At 38.1% G+C, this 27,929-nt stretch overlaps 1 protein-coding gene across 1 annotated transcript in view; it reads right to left on the reverse strand.

The window, feature by feature from the left end:
* Positions 1-27,929, reverse strand: part of LOC127446758 (glucosylceramide transporter ABCA12-like) — a 54,915-nt gene that overhangs the window by 18,571 nt on the left and 8,415 nt on the right. Inside the window, exons 11-32 of the mRNA XM_051707946.1 lie at positions 27,365-27,484; positions 27,181-27,271; positions 26,840-27,019; positions 25,524-25,815; positions 22,264-22,378; positions 21,579-21,908; positions 20,764-20,833; positions 20,545-20,679; positions 19,635-19,787; positions 19,310-19,493; positions 18,626-18,844; positions 17,272-17,468; positions 16,683-16,840; positions 16,184-16,420; positions 11,041-11,188; positions 10,600-10,846; positions 10,029-10,118; positions 6,669-6,768; positions 4,647-4,774; positions 3,707-3,794; positions 3,425-3,530; positions 1,348-1,402 (exon numbers count right to left, since the gene is read on the reverse strand). Of these exons, the coding sequence (XP_051563906.1) occupies positions 1,348-1,402; positions 3,425-3,530; positions 3,707-3,794; positions 4,647-4,774; positions 6,669-6,768; positions 10,029-10,118; positions 10,600-10,846; positions 11,041-11,188; positions 16,184-16,420; positions 16,683-16,840; positions 17,272-17,468; positions 18,626-18,844; positions 19,310-19,493; positions 19,635-19,787; positions 20,545-20,679; positions 20,764-20,833; positions 21,579-21,908; positions 22,264-22,378; positions 25,524-25,815; positions 26,840-27,019; positions 27,181-27,271; positions 27,365-27,484 (3,443 nt within the window). The remainder of the gene's footprint in view (positions 1-1,347; positions 1,403-3,424; positions 3,531-3,706; positions 3,795-4,646; positions 4,775-6,668; positions 6,769-10,028; positions 10,119-10,599; positions 10,847-11,040; positions 11,189-16,183; positions 16,421-16,682; positions 16,841-17,271; positions 17,469-18,625; positions 18,845-19,309; positions 19,494-19,634; positions 19,788-20,544; positions 20,680-20,763; positions 20,834-21,578; positions 21,909-22,263; positions 22,379-25,523; positions 25,816-26,839; positions 27,020-27,180; positions 27,272-27,364; positions 27,485-27,929) is intronic.

Genomic DNA, 27,929 nt, shown 5'->3' on the forward strand with positions numbered 1-27,929 from the left:
TTAAAATTAATAAAAGTAAATGAATAAATGTAAATTTAATGTAAACATCTTTGAACTCTATTTTGAGTGGTTACTTGCGCTAGGAGATATAGCAAAAAAACAAAACAATTACCTTTTGAAAATATTCAATATATATAATATTATATATACTGTATATATTTGTGTAATATTGCGATATATACTGAAAACTGAAGATTCCAACATTTATATTACATTTTAATATATGAAAAATACCACACAAAGACTTCTGTGAACTTTTTGTGTTGACATGAATTGCTGAATTCGAGTTTTGAATCGATTTATCAGAACAGACAGTTTGAACTGATTCATGGAAACTTACCGACTCTAAAGCCATTTTTGTGAAATGAGTAACGGTACTATGATATTTCTTTCTAAATGCTGTCACATACTGAAACTAGTCTAATGACAAAGTTTACTTTTATATAGCTAGCAAAATAATCACAAATACACTGGGACTTTTCAATATATCGCCCAGCCCAGGTGGACATATAAAAGTTTCTGCTCTTGTCAACTACATGTAGAAGCAATTTCGAGCTGTGAACCAACACCAATTCTTACTCATTTTCTCGCCTTCTCATGCCTCTCCTCTCCTCATTTCCCCCTCTCAGGCCTAAGCAGAAAGTGTCGCGCCAGCCTCATCTCAGTTGTAAAAATGAAATAATTGAGCTCACGTTACAGAGTGTGCCTTTTAAATTTTGCCACGTTTAAAATTGCCCACTGTGTTCAAAATACAAGCATGTTTTGGGTGGTGTTGTTGAATCAATTAACCTCTGAACCACCTTCTGAGCAAACACATTATATAGGGTTAGTAATCAATAAGCCAAGCTCAGGGATAAATCAAAGAGGAGTAAATACATGAGTCAAATTACATTTATCCGTGTGCTCCACTAGAATGAAAATGTCAGAGCAATGTTTGCATATTTTATCTTAAGCCCATCATTAGCTGATTGCTATTTTATCTCCACCACTGGGACTGTGATTTGGTCCCACCTAGTACTTTATCAGCTTTAGCTGCCAGAGAGAAGGGTGTATGTGTGTGTTAGGTATGAGTCAGGAGATACTGACAGACAGAAGGTTAGTCTCAGTCAGCAGTCAACATTGACTTTCATTGCATTTTTTTCCCCATACAATGAAAGTGAATAGTGAATAAAGGCTGCCATTCTGACTATCATCTTCTTTTGTGTACCATGGAAGAAAGAAATACAGGTTTGGAAAAATGTGAGGGTGAGTAAATAATGACAGAATGTTAATTTTTAGGTGAACTATCTCTTTAAGTTAATTGTGAAAATATGTAGATTTGCACATCCCTAGTGTGTGTGTACTTACATGACATCCTCGTCTTGCACTTGGCCAGGATAAGGGTGGCTAGACAATGAGATTGCTGTATAGTGGAAAAAAGTATTTAAGTGTATTAGGAAATACACACATGTACAGTCAATCATTGTACTATTTTGTATGAAACATGTGATGAGCAATTTGCTCCTTGGAAGAACTTTTGCTGAATTTATGCTCTGTTTTGCCCTGAATGAGTTCACCAGGTCCATTTGAATGACTGTGTCCCCACTTTCCATTATTGACCACTGGGATTTTCTTGCCTAATCTTGCCTGGAGGCAGACAGTGAATCTCAACCTTTGAGTTAGTCCAGCATTGCTGAAATAAGACTGGGGACTCCGTCCAGCTCTATTCCTTCATTTCAGTTCTCAGCACCTCTAATTAATGTTCAGACCACTCTGCCTTATGGTGGGCCATAGAATAGTAACACTGCCTCCCTTCAAAGGCAATGGTATTAAATTTTTTTCAGCCTCACAAGGCATGGGCCGCCCACAGTCCATTCAATGACTGTCTGATGCAAAAACTAGAAAGCAGTTGTGAAAATCGCAAGCTCCAATCAGATTTCCCGTCTGCAATGCAACTTATGGGAGTTGGGGTGCATAGGTTGTGTTAGGAGTGTTTAGAAGGTATCGGGATGATATTATGAGTGCTTAGATTTGCCAAATATTGCCAGTTTCATGGTTTCTCTCTCTGAAAAGAATCTTTGACTAATTTTTTGGAGACACTCTGTGGCAAGCAAACTAGATATTCACAAACTAAACTGTATATTCCACTTAGTTTTCAGTCAGTGAAATAATCCTTATTTATACCGATGTCATAAAGTATTGATATATAGATTATTGACTGGCATGTTATTTTATCGCTATATGTTTGAGGCATTGATATATTCAAATTAGCTGACATTTAAATTAGAAGCCTAATTTGCGTGCTTTCCAATTCACGATCATATACACACAGGACAAGCTGATATGGCGCAGCAGATAGCAGTCCAAATTTACAAAGGTTTTTGTATTTTTTCAAGAATTAACAAAGTGACATTGATGAGTTTGCAGATTCATGTAAGAAACTTGTATAACTGCGCAAACTGAACGATTAGAAATGGTGACGATTATTATGCAATTTCTCTGTATGTAGCTTTAAATAGGTCTTTCATTCAAGCTGTCAAACCACAAAATAACATACTTGTAAAGATACATATAAGATAAACATACAAATTTACAATATATCATCCAGTGATGGCTAGAGTAAATAATCTTTGTTCTTTGATAATACAGTCATTTGGGTCGAATTTGATGGAAAACAATGTGAGTTGCGCTCCGCGGCACTTCAGAATTTTGACACTGAATGTTAGCAGTGTGTGCGTACGTAGCTTTGTAAAGAATAAATGTTTTGCATTTTAGAACGTGCCATGTCGTCCATCAGACACGTCCAGTGTCCCTTTAATTTTCCCTGCCACTTACACTTTACCAAAGTTGTGTTGAGAAATATTTTTGAAAAGATGAAGACTATTGTGCAACGGGCATATAATAATTTTTATCTGGATGTAAAGTATATTGATAATCTTCAGGAAAATATTCCGATTATAAACGTGTGAAAAAAGCATCGATCCCAAGCCTACTTATATATTATTTTTGAATGGACAGATATTCTGATCTCAAAACTAATTACACATTTCCAATTTATTTCATATTTTCTGTACAACTGTCCGTGGAGATTGTCGCTCCATTCTGAATAAGCTTTTTTTCACTCTGGTTTACCCACTCCAAATGGCATGTAAAAACAAAATAAACTGTGGTTTGTCGCTTTATATGTCACTCAGATGATTTCTTCCAGTCTAAGTGGGCATTTCTAGGCCAGAATAAGCTGCAAAGTGGACCAGACTTCATTTTCAAAAAGTCTGGTTAAGCAAGACAAAGTGCATAACAAAAACTGAGGCCAACAGGGCCAATAGCACCTTCTATCTGAATATGACAAGGAGATTATTAGATAAATATGAAATTTTAAAAATTACAATAGGAAGTCAGCCCAGATCAGATTTGACAGTATTAGAAAGAGAGAGATTTAACTCACTGTATTGTTGCCGTTTCTCAGGTGGCAGATTGGATCTCAGAAGAAAGTTATTGAGGCTGTTGAGGTAGGCAGGCATGCTGTGGTGGCCTTCTGGATTATACCAAACCTGTTTGGACACAAACATCAGTCAAATTTACAGCAAATCTTTATTATCATATTGCAACAGAGCATACTGCTTACTAGCTTTTGGAATAGAGCCTGTTAGTGGCTATATAAACTGCTAATTTGGGACAATGAGCCACTTTGCCATTGGGAATATGTAATATGACTAATCAAAATTACCTTAGTAAGGGTTCTGTTCTGTGGCACTTCTAAAATGTCCATCTTAAGATCAAGTGGGAGGGGCTTTCCAAAGTCCCATCCTCCATATCTGAAACAAAGAACATCACATCTTACGTTTGATATGTTGATTGTACTGTAACTACTGGCTGGTGCAACTTCTCCAAAAGCCTGTTTGTTTTGGTGTTTTGCTAACTTCCGCTAAACCAAGCCAATGAATTAGACCAACCCCATTCCTTCAGCTGCACACCCTGTCTCCAAAACCACGCCCTCCAAAAACATGTAATCAATTTCAATGTCAGCAAATCTGGACATTTTATGCATGGTATTCCAAAATAAAAATAAAGAAGGAATACAAAATACTTTAAGTGGACTCCTGGGCATTCAAAAGACTGTACCACCTCTATGTTTTTCCTACATTCTTCATATTTACATTACAGCTCAATTTATGTAACAAAGAATGAATAAGTGTTTTGCAACTTAAAAAAAGAATTTCAATGGTATACTTTTAATCACTTGTTTTATGTCTTTGGTGAATTCTGGCCCAATTTCATTCAAGAGCTGTGATTTGTCTTTTTATTTATTTCCACCACCACCCTGAGGCAGGGTTGTGTATTTTATTTATAGTTTTTTGCAGTGAGCAATGTATGAATAATAAATGCTAGCCTTACTATTTTAGACGTAATAAAGTATTTTCATGCCAGTGGCATGCCCCAGTCCTATGTGCTATTTGACTAGCATGGAAAATGTCAGTTGGCTGGAAATGCCACGGTAAAGATGGGATAAACCAAAGCGCTTCCTCTTTAATTATTAACCAGCCTACCAGCGCTTCATAAATTCCTTATTATTCCACCTCGGCAAAATCTGAACTTGTGGCATAAATGTACTGTGTTACCTTTTGAAATAGGTTTAAAACTGTAATATCATGTGCAATTAAATTCACCTGTTTCTGATGAAGTCATTAGCGGTGACTATCAGGTAGTTCTCTATGTTGAGGCCCGTCAGGTTATAGACAATCTGGGATGATGGATTTCTTATGTGAGGTGGATTGTAACCTGATGCAGGACATGACTGAAATGGGCAGAAAAGTGAGTGACATATCAGACAGAAACATTTTCTGGGCTAAAATAAGAATTTGTTAATTGGCTCCTTGTCAGTTTGTGAGATGGAATTTGAATTGAATTGGTCACACACCACAGGTTGTTGAATGCTTTAACAGTATTTATTAATCTTGGTTATTGATAGTATTTCTACATTTACTAATAGCCTACATTTTCTACATTAAAAGTTGTATATGTTAAAATTAGTTAATGCATTATGAACTAAAATGAATAAACAATTAACTATTAATAAATGCTGTAATAAGTCATAGTTCATTGTTAGTTCATGATACCTATTGCATTAAAGCTGCACTATGTAAGACTTTTTGGTTAAAAATGAACAAATTGCCATTATTGACTGAGTACATCAACAATCAGTGTTCAAAACAATGACCTTACCTTACCCCGATTCACTAATGTAAGCCTATAAAAATGATATGTATTTTGAGCTGTCAGGTTCGATTTGCCGCAAAATCGCTGGTTTATGACGTTCATCCTTGCGTCATTACGTTATGTCTACACACACAAGAAAGAATTTCCAGCTGTCTCATGTTTCGTCTGGAGAAGCTACGCTGTTCAGCTCAGTTAAGTAACACTCACACAGTTCAGGACAGCATCCTTGCAGTCTAGATGGATGTTTATCTGTTTTCCGTTTGGCGAAGTTGCTTACCTGTTATAATGCTTGGATATGTTTTCTGGTATGGTTGTTGAAACTTTTAATGCTTGTCATGCTTTTATGAATCGAACAATACTCGTGTGTTAACCGATCGCCATGTATCTATGTTGTTCAGTGAAGTTACTGTGACATGTTTAATATGTATGACTTCTGAAATTAACTTCTTGTAACTGACATATTGCATATTTAAGCATATTATTTTTACATATAAATGTAAATATTTTACATAAGTATATTTGATCCCCATCATTATTGAATCCTCATTTTATGTTTTTAGTTTACGTGTAATTGTGTGCATTGCATAGACATGCTATTGTAGTAACTGAGACTGGACAATATAGTATAAAAATAATAAAGTCTTCTATTGAACTCATATCAGCCATATCACAAGTTTAACCTCTTAAATTGAAAATTGCAGTACATATCAAAAATTAATAGTAGATAAAACACTTGAATAATCATATTAAGATATACTGGTGGTGGCTGAGGAGAGTCCCGTGTTCTCTATTTAAAAGTGCTTTGAGTGAAGTGTCAGAGAAGCGATATTAGTGTAAAATTTAATCAAATATGTAAATAAGAGTGTTGTTTATCTTCATCAAAACAAGTAATATTTGTTCCAAATGTTTAACTGTATAACATAATATCAACATGAAAATAGCACGTCATGATCACACACAGGTGATGTCAAGGTAAGCTCAAATTGGGAGATTCATCCGCCAGAAGAGCAGTGCCAGAGCACGACTGACGTAATGTATTCTTCCGCACATTACTTGCAATTTTAAGTGTCAACCACAAATGTCGCTAGAGAGCACAAAGTTACATAGTGCAGCTTTAACTAATATCAACAAATAGAACCTTACTGCAAAATGTGACACAAATTTATAACATTTATTATTAATATCATCTATTGTTTCCAGAAATACCCTTCATGTTGAAAACATGTGGATATGTCATACTAAAAATGTATGTATTTATTAAAAACTACACTTACAGCAGTCTTTAAATTTCATCGCACTTCATATGAATTTCTTTGAATTTCATTGCATTTTAATTCTAATTCCTTAAATTTGAATTCAAATTCCAATTCTGCATCCTGTTTGCCAACTCAATTCAAATTCAGGAATTGAACTGGATGCACATCATTGAGAAAATATGACAGTGTTCGTTGTGTAATAATGGTTCTGCTCACCTGCACTTGTTTGCTACACTTGCAGGTGGTAAATGTAGCTGAGCTGTTGCCTGTGGTGGTCCAGGTCTGGATTCCTGTGCTATGTCTCTCTTTACAAATACTGTAGACAAAAACATTGTTGAAATGCTTCTCTTAGTAAAATTAAGAATAAAATATTCTGCCACGCTAATAAGAGATGGAGAGAAGTGCTCAAAGCAGTGATGATCATTCTGAAGGTATCTTGAGATGTGCACTGATTTGAGAGCATGTTAGTAGAAATCGATCCTATAAACAGGAAATGTATATTGAATGCAAATGATCCCTGGGTAAATCTCACAAAAGCATGTCCAGGTCAAATTTCACCACAAAATCAAAATAAATTATATAGTATTTCGTAAAGTTAGCTGAAAAGTGCTTTGAGTGGAAGTACAGTGCATCCGGAAAGTATTCACAGCGCTTCACTTTTTCCACATTTTGTTATGTTACAGCCTTATTCCAAAATGGATTAAATTCATTATTTTCCTCAAAATTCTACAAACAATACCCCATAACGACAACGTGAAAGAAGTTTGTTTGAAATCTTTGCAAATTTATAAAAAAAAAAAAAAAAAAATCACATGTACATAAGTATTCACAGCCTTTGCTCAATACTTTTTTGAAGCACCTTTGGCACCAATTACAGCCTGAAGTCTTCTTGAGTATGATGCTACAAGCTTGGCACACCTGTTTTTGGGCAGTTTCTCCCATTCTTCTTTGCAGGACCTCTCGAGCTCCATCAGGTTGGATGGGGAGCATCAGTGCACAGCCATTTTCAGATCTCTCCAGAGATGTTCTATCGGGTTCAAGTCTGGGCTCTGGCTGGGCCTCTCAAGGACATTCACAGAGTTGCCCCGTAGCCACTCCTTTGTTATCTTGGCTGTGTGTTTAGGGTCGTTATCCTGTTGGAAGATGAACCATCGCCCCAGTCTGAGGTCCAGAGCACTCTGGAGCAGGTTTTCATCAAGGATGTCTCTGTACATTGCTGCATTCATCTTTCCCTCGATCCTGACTAGTCTCCCAGTTCCTGCCGCTGAAAAACATCCCCACAGCATGATGCTGCCACCACCATGCTTCACTGTAGGGATGGCATTGGCCAGGTGATGAGCGGTGTCTGGTTTCCTCCAGGCATGACGCTTGCCATTCAGGCCAAAGAGTTCAATCTTTGTTTCTCATGGTCTGAGAGTCCTTCAGGTGCCTTTTGGCAAACTCCAGGCAGGCTGTCATGTGCCTTTTACTGAGGAGTGGCTTCCGTCTGGCCACTCTACCATACAGGCCTGATTGGTGGAGTGCTGCAGAGATGGTTGTTCTTCTGGAAGGTTCTCCTCTCTCCACAGAGAAATGCTGGAGCTCTGTCAGAGTGACCATCGTGTTCTTGGTCACCTCCCTGACTAAGGCTCTTCTCCCCCGATCGCTCAGTTTGGCCAGGCGGCCAGCTCTAGGAAGAGTCCTGGTGGTTCCAAACTTCTTCCATTTACGGACGATGGAGGCCACTATGCTCACTGGGACCTTCAATGCTGCAGAAATGTTTCTGTACCCTTCCCCAGATCTGTGCCTCGATACAATCCTGTCTCGGAAGTCTACAGACAATTCCTTGGACTTCATGGCTTGGTTTGTGCTCTGAAATGCACTGTTAACTGTGGGACCTTATATAGACAGGTTTGTGCCTTTCCAAATCATGTCCAATCAACTGAATTTACCACAGGTGAACTCCAATCAATTTGTAGAAACATCTCAAGGATGATCAGTGGAAACAGGATGCACCTGAGCTCAATTTTGAGTGTCATGACAAAGGCTGTGAATACTTATGTACATGTGATTTTTTTTAATTTTTTATTTTTAATAAATTTGCAAAGATTTCAAACAAACTTCTGTCAAGTTGTCGTTATGGGGTATTGTTTGTAGAATTTTGAGGAAAATAATGAATTTAATCCATTTTGGAATAAGGCTGTAACATAACAAAATGTGGAAAAAGTGAAGCACTGTGAATACTTTCCGGATGCACTGTATCTGGAAAAAGAGCTATAATTAATATTACTTATTATTAAGCTTATTTTTAAGACAATTAAAATTGTGACATTTTCATGACAATTAAACACCTTTTCCCTTGAAACATTCATTACCATAATGCCTCCAGACATTTTATCTTTGAGGGATTTTTTAAAAAAATTTTTACTTTCATTATTCTCAATGGTGATTCTCATTTCTCTAATTTTTTTTAACTGTATTAATGCATAAATATATTGTAATATAATGTTTTTTTATTTAAACTGGCATGAACTAAATGCAGCAGAACAAAAACAATTATAATGTATAAATACCTGACAGTTTAAACATTATTTAAAAAAAATTAACATTACAGTAATGAGAATGAGATTGTTTTGCATTACGGTGATGACACTTTAATTACCTTTACATTACATTACATCTGGTAGACACTTTTAGGTTCCACTTTATATTAGGTGTCTTTAACTACTATGTACTTAAGCATTTGATACAATGTACTTATTATGTAAATACTTGTTGTTGCACTGTATGTATATTTAAAGTACCTGCATTTAATTACATTTGTAGTTACATTGTTAACCTTACCACTGACCCTAAACCTAACCAACACTTACCCAAATGTTCCCAGGGAATCAAACCCTTAGTGCCATGCTCTACCAGTCGAACCACAGGAGCTCCCAATAATGAGAATTTGGCGGAATTTGTGACAATTTCAATACAAAACATCTAAATGGTTCTTAAATAGGCTTAATTTTCTTTATGCAGACTATAATTTATTATTTCTTTATGATTTTGGTGACCCTGATATTCTCTTGAAAGCTTTCGTGATATTCTCTGTTTATAATTGTATGCTCTTATTCAGGAGTTACAAAAGTAAATCTTTTCAGATGTGTGGGTGAGAGAGAGAACAATACCGAGAAAAAGAGAGAGATCCCACACAAAAAAGGGAGCATTCATGAGTGAGTTACAAGGTGAGGAGAGAGGAAGATGAGCAGAAATAGGGAAGATGAGAAAATAGTGACTGAGAACTGAAAATGGTAAATTAGTGTAAAAAAAAAAAAAAAAAGACAGAGAAAGCAAAAAGACCCACTGTTAAAACCAGATTAGAGTAGCACAGTCCCAAGGCACAGCAAAGGAGGTGGAGACCAGAGCTTAAGAAGTGACCTGAGATCAGAGAGTCTGAAAAAATTAAAGCCGAGAAAAAAATGAAACCCATTTGCAGTGCGCCGGTGAGCTGATGAATCACTTGTGGCTTAGAGCGGCCTGCAGTCTGATTACCAAGCTCAGAGAGCTGGACTGCACATACAATCACTATAAAACATATGGATGATTACTTACGAGTTTGGGGGGTCTCTCATGCAGAAGTGGTCAATGCCTGGATAGGACATCATGGCATCTACAAGACCGCTGGTATTGGGATTCTGATTGCTGTAGAAAGAATGTTCAATAACAATATTTAGGGCTGTGATGTATATCGAATGTTCACAATATAATATAGTGAATATCTCAGTGATTGCAATGCAATTTTTCTCATCATCTCATCAATTTACTAAGGTTGCATAAGCTAATTTTTGCAAAACACGGAAGTTGGCAAAGTTTGCGCCCACCCCTTTTGCATAATAGCACTAAGACAGAAGTAATTTTTATAACAGCTCTGTTTCTTATTGAAATGCCAATAGAGTTGATAAGCTTGAGTCATTTTTGAGAATCAGTGTTTTCAAACTTTCTGTTTCAAGTCGGTTCAACGATTCGTTTGTATCAGCACTCAAAACCATTCACAGGTCTCAATGTGGCATTTAAAAAAAAAAAATTATGTTGTTATAAGAATATATGTAGGTATATATTGCTATATTGATCATTGAATTCAGAGACACATTTGAATCACATTCAAGTAACATGTGAGTCTAACCTGAAGAAGGCATATTGTTCATCAACGTGGTACTGAGCAGGTGAGAGCGTAATCTTAGGAAAGTGCTGAAGGTCACTCTTGATGGAACCCAGGCCCATGGCAGCAATTACAAAGAGCACGGGCAAGACCACCTGGGAGATCAGTCCCTTCAAGTCCCTCCTGGAGTGATGCAAGCGTTTCAGCAACATTGCCATCACACGCTGTGCCATCAGGGCGAGCCCACTCACAGTGGAGTTGCCAGTGAGGCCTACAAGAGAGAAAAAAAAAAAGAGCGTACCACATGAGACCCATGCAATCATCAAAACTGTTTTAACTAATACAAAGTCTTAAGATGAGCTTTCAAAGTTCAAAGCTTTCAGAGATGTAATTGTTAAAGTACAGGTCATGATAGTAATTCTAAAGTATGTTGAAAGAAGCTGGTAGTTCAAAATGGCCACTTACTGGCTTTCTCTCCAAGGTACATGCTGTTGACGTCATCTGGAATGCTGTCACTAGAGGTAAACACATCATTTACTGTAACATTTTCTGACACAGACCAGGCACCGCTCCTCTCAGGCTCCATGTCATCTCGAGTCAACTGCAGGAACACCTGAGAAACAGAACAGGTCAACATTTTAAAATGTCACTGGAATGTCATCAGTGCAACTGGTTGTTGTTGAGGTTGTATAAAGGGCTGTTCACACAGGATGCACTCTGTCTGTTCTCTTTCCCTGCATTTAAAAAAAAAATACATTTTTCTTTATCTGTATTTTGTCTTATTTTCCAGTAAACATGTAACGTATTCTGGCGCTGGCAATGACAATGCAGACGAAGACGACGATGAAGTGTAGAACCCAAGGGCAGTTTTATTAACAAAAGTGAGATCCAAAAACCAAGATAAACATGAATGACTAGACTAAACTTGACTTGACATAACTTGGCTTGACTATGAAACAAAACAAGGAATGCTGTACACCAACAAAGTTACTTTCACAAACAATACCTGACAATCGACAATGGCAAACATGAGGGCTTAAAAGTCATGGGTAACAGGTAAACAAGACAACCCATTACTAAACTATAAACAAGATAACAAGACTAAATGAACTTTAACCAATGAAATGACAAGACTGATAGCAAGGTAATAAAACAATGAACCAATGAAAACAAGACACATGAACAGGGGAAACACATGACAAGATCACATGAGGGAACAGGAAATCACATGACATGACACCACATGACCTGAACAGGAATAGGAACTAAATTTTAAAACAAAAGACATGAAAACAAGAACAAAACACATAAACGTGACATATCCCCCCCATTAGGGGCGGCTCTCGACGCCCCAAAACATAAACACAAAGTTCACTGTGAGGGAGCTGGGTGGTGGGGTGGGCATGGTGACTTGATGTGTGTGTGTTGGGGGGGGGGGGGGCGTGGCTACATGGCATGACATGGAAACATGGTACGGCAGGATCTTGACTTGGCCATTGTAGGCGTGGATGATGACTCGTTGGCCGTGGCAGATGTGACCACTGGACCATGGAGCGGAGGCAGGCCTGGACCGTGGAGCAGAGGCGGGCCTGGACTGTGGAGCAGAGGCGGGCCTGGACCGTGGAGCAGAGGCGGCCCTGGACCGTGGAGCAGAGGCGGCTCTGGACCGTGGAGCAGAGGCGGCCCTGGACCGTGGAGTAGAGGCGGCCCTGGACCGTGGAGCAGAGGCAGGCCTGGACCGTGGAGCAGAGGCTTGCTTGTGACATAGCATAGAGCAGTCAGGGGCTTGGCTGAGACATGGCATGGAGCAGACTGAAGCTTGGCTGAGACATGGCATGGAGCAGACTGAGATTCGGCTGTGACATGGCGTGAAGCAGGCTGAGGTGCTGCTGTGACATGGCATGGAGCAGGCTGAGGCGTTGCTGTGACATGGCATGGAGCAGGCTGAGGCGTTGCTGTGACATGGAGCAGGCTGAGGCATTGCTGTGACATGGAGCAGGCTCAGGCGTGGCTGTGACATGGAGCAGGCTCAGGTGTGGCTGTGACATGGAGCAGGCTCAGGCATGGCTGTGACATGGAGCAGGCTCAGGCGTGGCTGTGACATGGAGCAGGCTCAGGCGTGGCTGTGACCTGGCATGGAGCAGGCTCAGGTGTGGCTGTGACCTGGCATGGAGCAGGCTCAGGTGCGGCTGTGACATGGCATGGAGCAGGCTCAGGCCTGGCGGTAACATGGCATGGAACAGGCCCAGGTGTGGCTGTGACATTGCATGGAGCACACTGAGGATCCCAGGCAGAAGGCGACGCAAGCTCAGCAACCATGACGTGGGACTCTGGCTCGGCGGCCATGACGTGGGACTCTGGCTCGGCGGCCATGACGTGGGACTCTGGCTCGGCGGCCATGACGTGGGACTCTGGCTCGTGGGACTAAATTAGTTTTTTGTAGTATTTCAGTTATTAATAGTAATGGTGAATGGTGCATGGTCAGAGATGACAATAGGCTTAATTGTAGCATTTACAGGTGCATCTCAATAAATTAGAATGTCGTGGAAAAGTTCATTTATTTCAGTAATTCAACTCAAATTGTGAAACTCATGTATTCAATAAATTCAATGCACACAGACTGAAGTAGTTTAAGTCTTTGGTTCTTTTAATTGTGATGATTTTGGCTCACATTTAACAAAAACCCATCAATTCACTATCTCAAAAAATTAGAATATGGTGACATGCCAATCAGCTAATCAACTCAAAACACCTGCAAAGGTTTCCTGAGCCTTCAAAATGGTCTCTCAGTTTGGTTCACTAGGCTACACAATCATGGGGAAGACTGCTGATCTGACAGTTGTCCAGAAGACAATCATTGACACCCTTCACAAGGAGGGTAAGCCACAAACATTCATTACCAAAGAAGCTGGCTGTTCACAGAGTGCTGTATCCAAGCATGTTAACAGAAAGTTGAGTGGAAGGAAAAAGTGTGGAAGAAAAAGATGCACAACCAACCGAGAGAACCGCAGCCTTGTGATTGTCAAGCAAAATCGATTCAAGAATTTGGGTGAACTTCACAAGGAATGGACTGAGGCTGGGGTCAAGGCATCAAGACACAGACATGTCAAGGAATTTGGCTACAGTTGTCGTATTCCTCTTGTTAAGCCACTCCTGAACCACAGACAACGTCAGAGGCATCTTACCTGGGCTAAGGAGAAGAAGAACTGGACTGTTGCCCAGTGGTCCAAAGTCCTCTTTTCAGATGAGAGCAAGTTTTGTATTTCATTTGGAAACCAAGGTCCTAGAGTCTGGAGGAAGGGTGGAGAAGCTCATAGCCCAAGTTGCTTGAAGTCCAGTGTTAAGTTTCCACAGTCTGTGATGATTTGGGGTGCAATGTCATCTGCTGGTGTTGATCCATTGTGTTTTTTGAAAACCAAAGTCACTGCACCCGTTTACCAAGAAATTTTGGAGCACTTCATGCTTCCTTCTGCTGACCAGCTTTTTAAAGATGCTGATTTAATTTTCCAGCAGGATTTGGCACCTGCCCACACTGCCAAAAGCACCAAAAGTTGGTTAAATGACCATGGTGTTGGTGTGCTTGACTGGCCAGCAAACTCACCAGACCTGAACCCCATAGAGAATCTATGGGGTATTGTCAAGAGGAAAATGAGAAACAAGAGACCAAAAAATGCAGATGAGCTGAAGGCCACTGTCAAAGAAACCTGGGCTTCCATACCACCTCAGCCGTGCCACAAACTGATCACCTCCATGCCACGCCGAATTGAGGCAGTAATTAAAGCAAAAGGAGCCCCTACCAAGTATTGAGTACATATACAGTAAATGAACATACTTTCCAGAAGGCCAACAATTCACTAAAAATGTTTTTTTATTGGTCTTATGATGTATTCTAATTTTTTGAGATAGTGAATTGGTGGGTTTTTGTTAAATGTGAGCCAAAATCATCACAATTAAAAGAACCAGAGACTTAAACTACGTCAGTCTGTGTGCACTGAATTTATTTAATACACAAGTTTCACAATTTGAGTTGAATTACTGAAATAAATGAACTTTTCCACGACATTCTAATTTATTGAGATGCACCTGTAATATGTCTGGCATGATGGAATTACTTGTTAAGAAATAATCAATACATGAGTGTGATTTATGAACTGATGAGAAATAGGTGTATTCTCTTGAGGTTGGATTTGTAAGTCTCCAGCTATCACCAAGACCAAGCTCATTCATGTATTTTTTGATCATTTCTGTGGATCGCCAGGTTTTAAAATGTGGTGTGGTGTTCGATTTGTCTTGTGTTGGTTCAATAACTGTGTTAAAGTCTCCTCCAATTATGTCCTAATATCATTCTGTTCAAGTTTAGTTTTGTTAACGTTCTGAGTATCTCCATGTTAGATCACACCCGCTGTCTCACGAGATCGTCAGAGCTCACGCATCACCCTTGCACCGCTGCATCACAACGTGTAAATTTTTTTAATTGCGATTGACGCATTTACCGTTAATACAGCATAAACCAGCATAAACACTGGTTGAAAGGGCGGAACCTTTGTAGTATGTCTGCCCGAAATATTAACAGACGCACACTTCACAATACACACACACAACAGCACTTCTGTGTCAGTGATAAAATGATGGAGAAAGGACCTCTTAACGCTATTTGATGCACAAAACAAGCACAGATGGGACTTGTGATAGAAATCAAGTATTTTTTCAGCCAGCTAAGCGGATAGCCACAGTCTACAGGCAGAACAATATTGTGGAGAATGATAGTTTAAGAGATTTAATGCCCATTGCAATAAAAATGCAAACTTTAGGGAGACAGTTAGTCAAACTCCCAATTAGACCTTTGGAAACATTTAATGTTACTTGAATCAGTGCTATTTTAGTGCATTTCTATGTTTATACTGTGGAAGTCTTTGTTTGGAAAATGTTAATAAAGCATTATATTGTTACATATTGTTTTGTGGAAACAAAAGATGGAAATAAATGCATTTTGTAAGGAAAAGAAGAAAATTTCAGCACTTTTAAAATCTGTGATTAATCGCAATTAACTACAAAAAAAAACATATTTGATTAATCACAATTAATAAATTTAATCAACTGACAGCACTGTAAAAAGTAAAGAACTTTGCCAATGGAGCAAGAAAAATAAACTTAGATATACGTATACTAAGATACATCAGTAAACTAAACTAATAAACATAAGATAAACTGTTTTCTGAATTAAATTGATCTTGTTTTATGGATGTTTTGATATTTGTACTTCAAAAAAGAGAAAACTAAATTTTGATTAATGCTTACTGAAATAATTTTTTGCAGTGTGCTGAAAAAACCAGCTGAGACCAGCATGAATTTCCATAATGGTTAATGCTGGTTTCATGTGGGTCAAGCTAGCGAACCAGCGTAATCATGCAAAACATAGTCATGCATTTTAAGACGGCATGTCAAGCAGGGGCACAAGTTAAAAGTTGTTCAATTTTGAAAAATAAATTGCTACAGTATATCCCTGAATTCTGTTCCATTCCACTAAGCCTCATCTAACTGTGTTTGACTATGAGTATGAATCATGTGAGAACGTCCCCTAGGCCTTCACATTACATCACACTATTACCTCTTCAAGGGTGGTGTCGGAAATGCCATAGCAGCCCAGCTGAAGCCTGTCGAGATTCTGGTCTAGACTGGTGAGCAGAGACTGGTATGCCACAGCATTCTGGGGATTGTATGGTGGGAGGGAGTAGACCAGATCGCCCACCTCTCCCTCCTTCTGCAGAGCGTCAGGCAGGTAGGACTGAATGAAAGCCCTCAATTTATCATTGTCGAAGCTCTCCTTTGAATCAGGAGTCTGAACCTAAACCAAAAAGCATGGAAATGCATGTTCATAATATGACATATTATAAAATATTTACTAAATGGCTATCTGGAATACTTGATCATTGGTCAACAGCAGAATTCTGAGGTCAAATACTTTTGTATGATGACTGCTAAACTGTATAATTGACCATTGTCCCAGGGAACCGATTTCCTACATACTGTATCTCGTACCACCTACTGTTGGGTGTCACTAGAGAACATACTTCATGAAGTTAAGATCTGTAACTAAACAAATTTACCATCTTTGTTAGGGTGAGGTTGTAGCCTTTAGCCAGTTTGTCTTTGAGGTAGAAGGGTGAACCACAGCATTTGAGGCCTCCGTGCTCTAGGAAAGCGATGCGGTCACTGAGAACTTCAGCCTCATCCAGGTGATGGGTGGAAAGAATGATGGTGCGCTCTAGACAGTTAAAAAAAAACAACATCAAATCAAAGATCTACTGATACAGACAGAAAGAACATAGACTCTGAACAAATGGGTGATGTACTAAGATAACACCGGAGAATCTGACATGACCCTCTTTTACGGTTTAAATCCTTGCCTGAGATAAATTCCCTAACTGTCTCTGAGGAAGATAATTAAACATCAGAGGCCCGAACAGAGGGAGCATGACGGATAACAATCAGTTGTTACTACACGTCAATCGGGATTTTTCCCTGTCTGGATTTGACTGCACACACCTTGAGAAAATCCATTCAAGCCTAATTAAATTCTAAACCGAGTGTCAGATACCCGATAAGATCAAAGTCCTTTTGGGGGTTTGCTACAGGTATGAGGCAGGCGATTATTTTCTCCCTGGCCTGAATGGCAGAATTGCAGGGGGATTTCACCTTGCTTGTGTTGAAGGACAATGTCCCAGATGCTGCGTCGAGAGCAGGGGTCCACACCAGTGGTGGGCTCATCCAGCACCACAAGTCGTGAGCCTCCTATGAAGGCAATTGAGATGGATAGCTTCCTCTTCATACCACCTGACAGGGTGCCGACACGCTTGTTGCGGTGGGCGTACATGCCTGTTTCCATTAGGTTTCTAAGACAGAGAAAACAGAGAATGTGTTAATATTAAATCCTCATGCAGCTGATGCTTTAATAGAAAGTAAACAGAATGCCTTAAATGCCTTGCTCAAGGGCACAATGTTGATACTTCATGAATTGTCCATTGTGGGGTTTGAACCCATAACCTTTTAATTACCAGCCCGAATCTTTGATCACTAAGCCACATCTCCAAGTTAAGAACAGATTACAAAGCTACAAGATACCATATGGCTCCTGACAAGCTAATAAGAACAAAACAAATGTAAACAGAGTACACATCTCTCATTATTAGTGAGTGTTAGGGGCCGTTTACACAGCATGTGTTCTTGCGTTAAAAAACAGCTTGCCACGGCGCTGTGTAATGGACCAAAATTAAAGTGTCTTGAGAAATGTTTTTAAAAGATGTAGAGTTTCTAATATTACATGTCATCATAAAAAAAAAAAAAAACGCACTCATGGCATGTCACAAGCAATGTTCAAAGACGCCCATCTAGCGTATATTTACACTGAAAACCGATTTAATGCATGGATGTTGTTTTTGGCTTCGCTATATGCAACGCAGGATTTAAATTAATTTAAACTGACTGATCTCAGTTAAGAAGAATCTGTGCTGTCTGTAAAGGGCTAAACTTTTGACACACCGAGTCATGTGACAAAAAACTTTGTGCAGATCACAGCGGAGTTTGTCTTCAGGAGGATTGCCAACAAAACTACATATGGTAAGAAACCTAATTATGTTTTTGCATGGAAATCTGTTTGAGTCAATTGATTAGAGTCTTTAGTTTCATCCGATATGCCATTTTTTAAATTTGAGCGATTTAACTTGAAACATCACACTGCTAAACACAATGTACACTAATGTACCTATAGCTTTCCTATGCAGTTAAGTGCATTCACTCTTAAAATCCAACCAAAAGTTCCATTTCAGGCTGCAGATGATGTTTGGACCACTCAATATGTTTGGCAGACACGGGACAATGGTTATCAGTACATAGATTCAGAATTTATAATGCATTATTTTATTCCATACTCATTTTTATTTACACTATTCATTGACAAAGATATAAACTTTGTACTCTATCCATTGACAATATATCAGTCAATCACAAGTATATGTACAAAAAACTGTAAGAAAATGAGTGTTGAACGTACCTGCGCACTTGTTCGTTCACTTCCTGCTTGGTCCAGTGGGGGGCTTTGATCTGAGCGTATAGCAACAGGTGCTCTTTGGTGGTAAGGTGGTCAAACAAGACATCATACTGCATGCAAACACCCATCTCCTTTCGCACATCATCTATAAACGTCTGCATATCCATCCCATAGACCTCAATGGTACCATAGGTGGGTGAAAACAACCCCGTCAGAAGTGACCTGAAATATAGCACAGTATAGTATAGCATAGTTTGGCATAGCACAGCATAGCCTAATATAGTACTGTACAGTATAGTATAACATAGTAAAGTATATCATATCATAGCATTGCATAGCATAGCACAACATAGTACAATACAGTACAGTATAGTAAAGTATACTACGGTATAGTAGATACATTAATGCAAATGAGACTAAGGCTCTGTGCCAAAACGGTAGACAGCATGATTATGCTGTCTTTAAAGATACCTTCTTTTAGCCAAATTCTAATGCAGTGTCACATGCATCTCCGATTGTGAGAGAAATGTCTATTATAAAAATGTACTTAGAATAAAAATAAAATAAAAACTATTATACAAAATATTTGTGTATTGCAGATTTTTATTCTTATTAGAGCACTGTTTCATTAGCTTGGCTAAAGTCAAATTGTACTGAAATATTTATGTATGTAACATGTGCTCTTACATAGTGGTGGTTTTTCCAGCTCCATTGTGACCCAGCAGAGAGGTGACATGCCCCTCATAGAAAGAGAGGTTCAGGTTGTCGACAGCATTCCGGTTGCCGTAGGTCTTCGTCAGCCCATACAGTGATACTCCCACAGGTAAACCTGAGAAGTCTTCCTCTCCATTAGCCGGGAAGTTACCTTTCCCTACAGTAAGATAAAAGGAAAAAACATCACAGAAAAAGAGAAGCCAAGATGTTACAATAAGAGGGTAAAGAGTTCAAATAAAAGTACACTGGATGGAACACATGTGGGGAAATTCTCTTCAGAGATGAATGGTTATTGTACCTTTGTTCTTGTCATTATTTTGCTCCTGCATCATGTTAGTGAAGAGCAACCCTCTGCCAATCTTCTTTGGTGTTCTGTTACAGCAGCTGAACATATCTGTCCAGAAGGATCGTGTCACAGGGAAGTACCACGGGACACCAATGCCATACTTTCCTGATTGGGAGAAAAAACAGAGGAGATTAACACTGCAAATTGCAATATAATTTTTTAACCTAACCGCAAAGAATATGGACAGGTTGAAGGAAAAGTTCCCCCAAATATTAAGATTCCATATACTGTTATTCTTCCATGGAACACAAAACAATGGATTTTGAAGAATCTTTATGCTGCTCTCTTCCATACGACAACATTTAATAGTGACCTCATCTGTGAAGCTTTAAAAAGGACAAAATATTACCATAACAGCACCATAAAAGTAGTCCATATGACTTGTGCGCTATATTTCAAGTCTTTTAAAGTTATATGATAGCTTTATATGCAGAATAGACAGAAACTTCTGAAATCTTGATAGAATTCACATTTAGATTTTTTAAAAATGTCAACGTTCCAAAACTGCAGTGGAAATCAAGATTTTTTGTAAATAGCAACTTACATTTTAGTCTGTTCCTGCAGAATATAGCATCTAAGGACTATATTTATGGTGGTTTTATGGTGGGTTTTTTATTTATTATTATTATTTTCTTTCTGGAGCTTGACAGCCATGGCAACTATGAACTGTCGTTTTATGTAAAAGACCTGTGTAAGCATTCATCAGAAATTCTCCTTTTGTGTTTCACATTGAAAATAACAGCAAATATGTTTTGTACAGCATGAGGGTGTGTAAATAATAACAAAACTTTCATTTTTGGGTGGACTATTCCTTTATTTGTACATTGCTCAGAGACCTGGGAGGTGGGTAGTTCACACATACCTGGGAAGACCATGCGGATGTAAATACCAATTATGAAATATATTATTGAGTCAATAAGCAGCAGCCAGCAGAGCCAACCAAAGGAGGAAGTGTCTCCAGCCAGAGGAGAGACATACATGTTGCTCCACTGGATGCCTGAGGTGAAGGTACACAATACATTCAGTTAATATAATTATCTCACACAAACAATAATTACAGCTTGATGAAAAGTCAGCCTACCTTCTTCCTGTTTTTCATAGCGGGAGATATACTGAGTGGCATAACTTAAGCATGTTGGAGAAAACAGACTCTGTGGATCAAAAACAAAAACAGTCAGATTTATTTATTAGGAATTCTTCAATTAGGTTCTCTAAAATGCTTTGAGTTATAAAATGATATACTGTACACATAAATGCAAATTCAAATAAAAATATAGACAATGGATGGAAAAAGTGCTAAATTATAAATGTATTATAGAGGGGACGTTAAAGATTTTGGGTATGGAACAAGCCCAAAAAAGTGCAATTCTGGCAAATTTAAAAATTAAACAGTTAAAAGGCATAGTTCACCCACAAATCATCATTTACTCACCCTCATGTTGTTTCAAACCCATGCAACGTATTCATTTTATGGAACTCAAAAGGGCATGTTAGGTCAAATAAAGCCTCAGTCACCATTCACTTTCATTGCATCCATTATCAATAAAATGAAAGTGAATGGCTAACATACTTTACTGCCTAACATTATCCTTTGTGTTTCATGACTGAATAAAACTCATACAGGTTTGGAACAACATGAGGGTGAGGAAATGACACATTTTAATTTTTGGGTGAGCTATCCCTTTAAAACAAACAGGAAAAAGTAATTAAAGATACATTTTTAAAAAGTTTAAAGCTATTATAAATTATAATTTAAACCTGTAATGATTATGAAAATTAAAAATTAAAAAACATCCTAGGGCACATGAAAATTAACTGAAAAACCTCCCATTTATATGTCAAAATATGACTGACCAATGATATTATATTGCACATTGATTAAAATGCAGTACAGACCAGAGCACTCTTCACAGAGAACGAGAGGTTGTCCTCCAAGTGGATCAGCACGATGAAGGGGAAGAAGCAGATGACATAGATAAGACTGCCGCTCAGCCCCGCGATGTTGGTCTTATCAAAGAAGGAGCTGACCAGGAAGCTGATTGCAAGGACGCTGAGGCTGTAGTCACAAAGGTAGAGAAAGAGCACAAAGCCATCGCTGTGAGGAAGGATGCCGCCAGCTTTCAGAATGATGGTGAGGAGGATGATGGTGAACAGGAGGAAAACAGCACTTTCAATGAACCAGGCAAAGAAGTGGCTGATAGGATTGACTCCCATCATTTTCATGTACTGTGAGAAGAGTCAAAAGAGATTTTAGAAACCTGATGAAAGTTTCTGGAAACATATTACCAGAAGATAGGTGTTAGCTCAGTATACTCTAGCAACCACACAGCAATGAGCTAAAAATATCTCATGAACATATTAGCAAGTTAGCAGCTGTATAGCAACACATTGGTAACCACTCACAACACCTTAGCATTGTGGCAGCAACATTTGTACAGGCAAGCACCACTTATATTTTCTTCAGAATATGTAAAACTCTAGTTTTACAATTGACATCTCCCAAACCTAACCCTAATCCTTAAAAAACATTTTTGCTAAAGTAAAAGCCTTTTAGCAATCTAAATACGTTTTATTTTTATACCTCGTGCAGTCGCAGCTCTCTCTCATGGACAAGTTTCTTCACAAAGTGGGCAACAAAAAGCACCCAGGAAATCATGAGAGCCATTGGGAAGGCAAAAGCGATGCTGTTGAGATAACTGGAAGGTAGAAAAAGTTGAGATTAGCTGTTGCAGAGCACTCCAAATGTTTTAAAATGGTTCCTAGATAATACATAATTTCTGTTATGTCACAAATATATCAGCATGATATCACCCCCCAGCTCTTTAGTTGCTGTATAAGTATTGGCATTTGCCATTAAAAAAAAAAAAAAAATAATTGAAAGGACAGTCCTTAGATCAGGGGCCAGATTTACAAAACGTTCTTAAGAAAATTCTTCTTAACAATCATTTTTTTTCTTAATTTCTAAAAAAGTTGTGAATATTTTGTTTTCCTTAAAGGTGCACTCAGTAGCTTTTGTCTTTGTGTCATCTTAAACTTACACTGACACCTAGCAGCTTGGATGCAGCATAATTTAAAATCAGTAGTTTTCAGTTTCAGATGCCATTGTAGAAATTTAGTAAACATAGTCAGCAATGATTACTTTAATCAATGAGTGAAAGTGTCAAATAACAGTATGGTTACTAAGATTAAGCGAGTATTATTCGGCTGGTCATGTGATTCTAAAATGGCAGCCCCAATCTGCGGACCCTCTCCATGTAGAATAAAACAGCTTTTATAAGGTTACTGATATGACTGGAGTCTTCATTTTAATGTGAGTGGTAATAATTTCCATATATATGTCTTTAGGAGGTAAACTTTTTTAATGAGGAAAAAATCATTGAGTGCACCTTTAAGATTGTTCTTAAACAATCTTAACTGTACTAAATCATAAAATGACCATAATATGTCATTAGAAAATTAGGAAACCTGCTAAGTTGAAATACTAGCTTCTCTGATAACAATGTCACAGCCAGTATATTCTACTTTGAAGTTTCCATTCTGGGCCAGAATTTTGATCCCGCCCACTGCCCACTCACCAATAGTATTTCCACACCACCAGGTTGCCAGATTTGAAGAAGTTTGCAGGCAACAACACTGGAAGCCAGCAAATGAACTGGATCAGAGATAACAGATTCCAGCCTACCTAAAAAGCCTCACCATCCGTCTAAAAACCACCATGACCAGAGGCGTAGTAAAACAAGGATACATATTGGAGATGCCTTTGGAGGATGGAGACAGCTTAAAGCCCAGAAATCCTTTAAAACGGATGCTGAGTTGGCTTATTTGCGTGTCAACATTCTGGCAACCTGCATGAGCTTCGAGTCTGGGGCGGGGCAGACAACTCTCCAATATTTTGAATTTGGACTGCAGTACCAATTTCAAATGCTTGTTGTCAATCTTACATATAGCACCTTTAAGAAAAAACTTAAGAAGAATTCAAATTCTCATAAAAAATAAAAAAATAAATAAAAAATAAAAAGTTTATTTGTAAATAAAATCTTAAAGTTAGGATAACCTCACAGATATCCTAAAGGTGCACTCAGTAATTTTTTTAAGTATGTCAAAGGGGTTTACATTGGCTTACACTGACACCTAGTGGCTTGGATGCTGCATCATTCAAACACAGTAATTTTCAGTTACCAATGCCTTTCTAGAAATTTACTATACACAGTAAAACAGGATTCATGTAATTCATTAATGAAAGTGTCCAAAAAAACAGGCAAGTTACTGAGATTAAGCGAGTAGTATTCATTTGGTCATGTGATGCTAACATGGCTGCCCCCATGAGGCGCTTGTGCCCCATGTAGAATAAAATAATTTTATAAGGTTACTGATATGACAGTTGAGTCAGAAGTCGCTATAGGCTATGTAAATGTTATTCAAACAATAAATATTGTTTTAAAGCTTCTTAATGTGGTGACCAATCATGCAAGCCAATTTAAACTGATGCGCTGCATAATGCTTTGTCTCCGTGATCTTTAGAGTCCATAAAACATAATAACGCTCATTATGATGCAGAGGGTCACAAATATTAAGCATTGCATCACTAAATAATACTAGCTACATATACAGTACTACTACAACATTTTACTTTTATAATCTAGCATATTTGTAAGCTTATTGGATGTTAGTATTCCAGATGGAAATGCTATAGGCAATTAACAGGGATAGAGACCCTAGCAGTAATTTCCTCAATGAGAACCTCCAGCTGTTGTCTGATGACATTTTTGTTTTCTTTCTTTTCCTCCATGTCAAATTAAAAGTTGTCAAATGTTTAATTCTCCTAAGATGGTTAATATTGTTAAACTAACACATCTCACACACTTTACATTCAAAAAATGTATGGTGAGGTGCTTGCTACATAAAAAATAATAAAAATAAAAAAACAGTGTTGAAGTATTGAATTTGTTGTATTAGACAAAGCAACCATATAAGCAGGTTAGTATGATTAGACAATTTCAAAGCCTGTCATTTTATTCATAAGAAAAAAAAATCTTACAAATTTTTCAAGAATTGCACTTAGGAACATTCTTACAAACTTCTTATAACTTATCCTAAGAACTTCTGAAGAACTTTTTTTTTATCTGTCCCCAGTTTCCTAATGTCATTATTTTCCAAAGCGCTACTGGAGAGTGTTTCAAAATGCTATGTTTTCAGTGGAACAAAACACCGATTTATTGAGGATGAGAGGTGTAAACTTAGCAAAATGAATGCGTTTTCAAATGCAAACGTATTAGAATGGAGGTGGCCTCAGACACCTCATTTTTTCGCAATTTCTAAGGATGCATCCTTTGTGGAGCAGGCAATGCATTGCAATGAGCTCACTGAAAAAATAATTAAAGATGGCAGACAGCATCAAGAGAAATGCTTTAGAAAACTTAATTCATTCAATTCTGAACAGTCTTAACCCACCAATTGTCTTTAGAAACCCCAGCCTCCATTTGTCCTTTGGGTCATTTTTTACCCGTATTGAAAACCATTAAAAATGCATAAATTATTGTTTAGTGTACAACAGAACTTAAGATTCCCATTAATGAAAATCTGTTTTATTGTACTTTAAAAGTATATAATGACAGGGGGAAAAAAGGATATATATCTCTGTATGTGTGTTTGTGTGTGTGGACAGGTGCATGTGTGCAAAAACCCCGTTTGAGAGGAATTTTTCAAGAATTGCACTCAGGAACATTCTTAAGAACTTTTTATAACTTATCCTAAGAGCTTTCTTCTTTTCTTTCTTAAGAATATTTTTGTGAATCTGATGCTCAGTGACTTTTGGAGTGTTTGTGTTTGTAAGACACTCACTCATCCTTGTAGTAGCATGGATAGGGGAAGGCCTGGATCTGGACCGCGGGTCCATCCATGGCTTTACCCGTCTGCATTTCAATGATGGCTCTCTCAATGCTCTCCTGCAGGTACACGAAGCCTCGGCTGTACCGTTGTGTCTTCGTAGCAGAGATGAAGGCATCCTTCACCCAGAAGGGATTCCGCATGCGGTCGGTACGCATGGCATTCTCGATATTCATGCGGATGGTGTAGTCTATATCAGAAGGCAGGCTGGATTTGGAGGTTGCCTCAGGAAGTTTAAAGATGATACCTGTGGAGATGCAGAACACGTGAATAAAAATAACTTATAGTGGCCATGTTCACCATATTTGGATGATTCCAATTAAACCTGTCAAGAAAATGTCCTGGTTATATTTAACCCCAAATAAAAAAAATAAAAAGTATTATATTTTGCATAAAGAAAATAAAGGGTACATTTAGGACCATTCATATTTTTTCCATTGTGACATCATTTTCAGGACACATTAGCACATTTTACCCCCAATTTTCATTGCCGTAACACAAATTATTTGTAATATTCCCATTGTTTTCAAAGATGATTTCCAGTACCGTAACAGTTTTTTTTTTTTTTTACTGTATGATATTATGTTACAGATGCTGTCGTAAAAATTTTTTATTTTTTTTATTGAAAACAATGTCACAATGTAAAAAATCTTTATGGCCCTAAAAATAGGTTTAATTTTCTATATGTAAAAAATAACTTATTTGTTTTTTTTTTTTTTTTTTTTTTTTTTTTGAGTATATAGGATTAGGATATTTTCTTGACGGGTTTTGTGAGAATTAGCCATTTACTAACAGGTGTGGCTCTCAATTTGTTCTGTTTACACATCAGCACGTTTATACACAGGAGCGGATCGAATAATATCTGTATAAACAGGTAACTGAAGTCAATCCACTTCTCTAACTCACATTAGCCATGAATAAGCCCTGTAACCATGGTGACCGATAAGGATACTACTTTGTTTTGCGTCTTTAAAGGCCCTCATGAAAACACAAGCAGTTTTTTTTCTGCTGCTGTATGAACACGTAGCCATAGCAGTGATCTAGAAGCTGGCTCTCTGTTGCCATAGTAACCTCAGTGGCATACTGCTCTTCGATTACAGTGGAAATCTATATCTCAATTGAATTCAATCGAATTGCATTGAATTACAGGCCTTACAGCACGATGGCTCTTCAGTGCTGGTGGTGTCCTCATCTGTGAGTATCACAAAATGCATGAGTGGAGCAGTCAATAGAAGAGGCATCTCATCATGAAAGTGTGTGTGTGTACTCACTGGCATAGAGCTCGCGGTTCTGAGCCAGTTTCTCTGCCTGTGTTTCGAGTTCATCGGTGGAGTTGAAGCCTTTGTAGCGGTCAAAGTTGACGCAGGAGGAGAGGTTCATCATAAGCTGGGAGAGGGTGGTGATCTGATCCATGATAAACTTGTTCTTATGCAACAGATCTGTCATGTTCGCTGTGCAGAGAGTAAAGGGTAGGGGGAACAAATCAGAATTTATGAATCGACTCCAGTTCAATTCCTTGAGTTTAAGTCGGAATGACAGGAAAAGGAATTTATCCAAATACTGCAATATACTGCATGCATTGCGTATATCAAACTGTCAAGTTCAAACTTACAGAACTGGCTGAGTGTTGCTGTCATTTGTGCGACATCAATACCAGTCTGGGTCTGAATAAAGTTTTGGACGAAGGGATTCCGCAGAGAGTTCTGTGTAGAGTAGTTTGATAAACAAGCAGTTAGAGTTTGTAACATTGAGAGGTTTACATGGTTGGCCTTTGACTTGTCTTGTAGTTAGTATACCTGAAGCATTGGCAAGGTTTTAGTCAGAAGGTCAGCAGACTGCATCACATAGGATGATGACGCTATCCATTCAGCAGCATAAAGCTTCAGATCGCCAAACTGGTGCAGTGAAGAATTTGACTGCAGGAAAGCAGGATAAGAGAATTGTTTCATTACAGTCAGATAACAAATGCTAAAGTGTATTTTTAGGACAACACAATATTTTTTTTAGATACACAGTTTTGGGACCTACTTCAAATGCGACTCATTCAATCAGAATTTATAGTCTGAATGATTCGGAATGCGAAAACAAATCAGTGTGTTTTGCCATTTACACGCAAGCAACAAGATTCAGTCTCTGTTCTTATAACTCAAATGGTAAAAGCTTTGCCACTGGCAACGACAAGATCAAGGGTTCAATTCCCAGAAAAAACATGCAGATGTTGCATTAACTGAAAATGTTACATCGTATACCACATTTTAAAAACATTGACGGATAGTTCAAAGCGCTCTTCGCCATGTTGATGGATAAAAGACAAGAAAGAAATCCATTTAAAGTTAGTGCATCAATTTAACCATTTTCATG

This window comes from Myxocyprinus asiaticus, chromosome 10 (genome assembly GCF_019703515.2).
Source record: "Myxocyprinus asiaticus isolate MX2 ecotype Aquarium Trade chromosome 10, UBuf_Myxa_2, whole genome shotgun sequence".
In the NCBI taxonomy this organism is placed as follows: Eukaryota; Metazoa; Chordata; class Actinopteri; order Cypriniformes; family Catostomidae; genus Myxocyprinus; species Myxocyprinus asiaticus.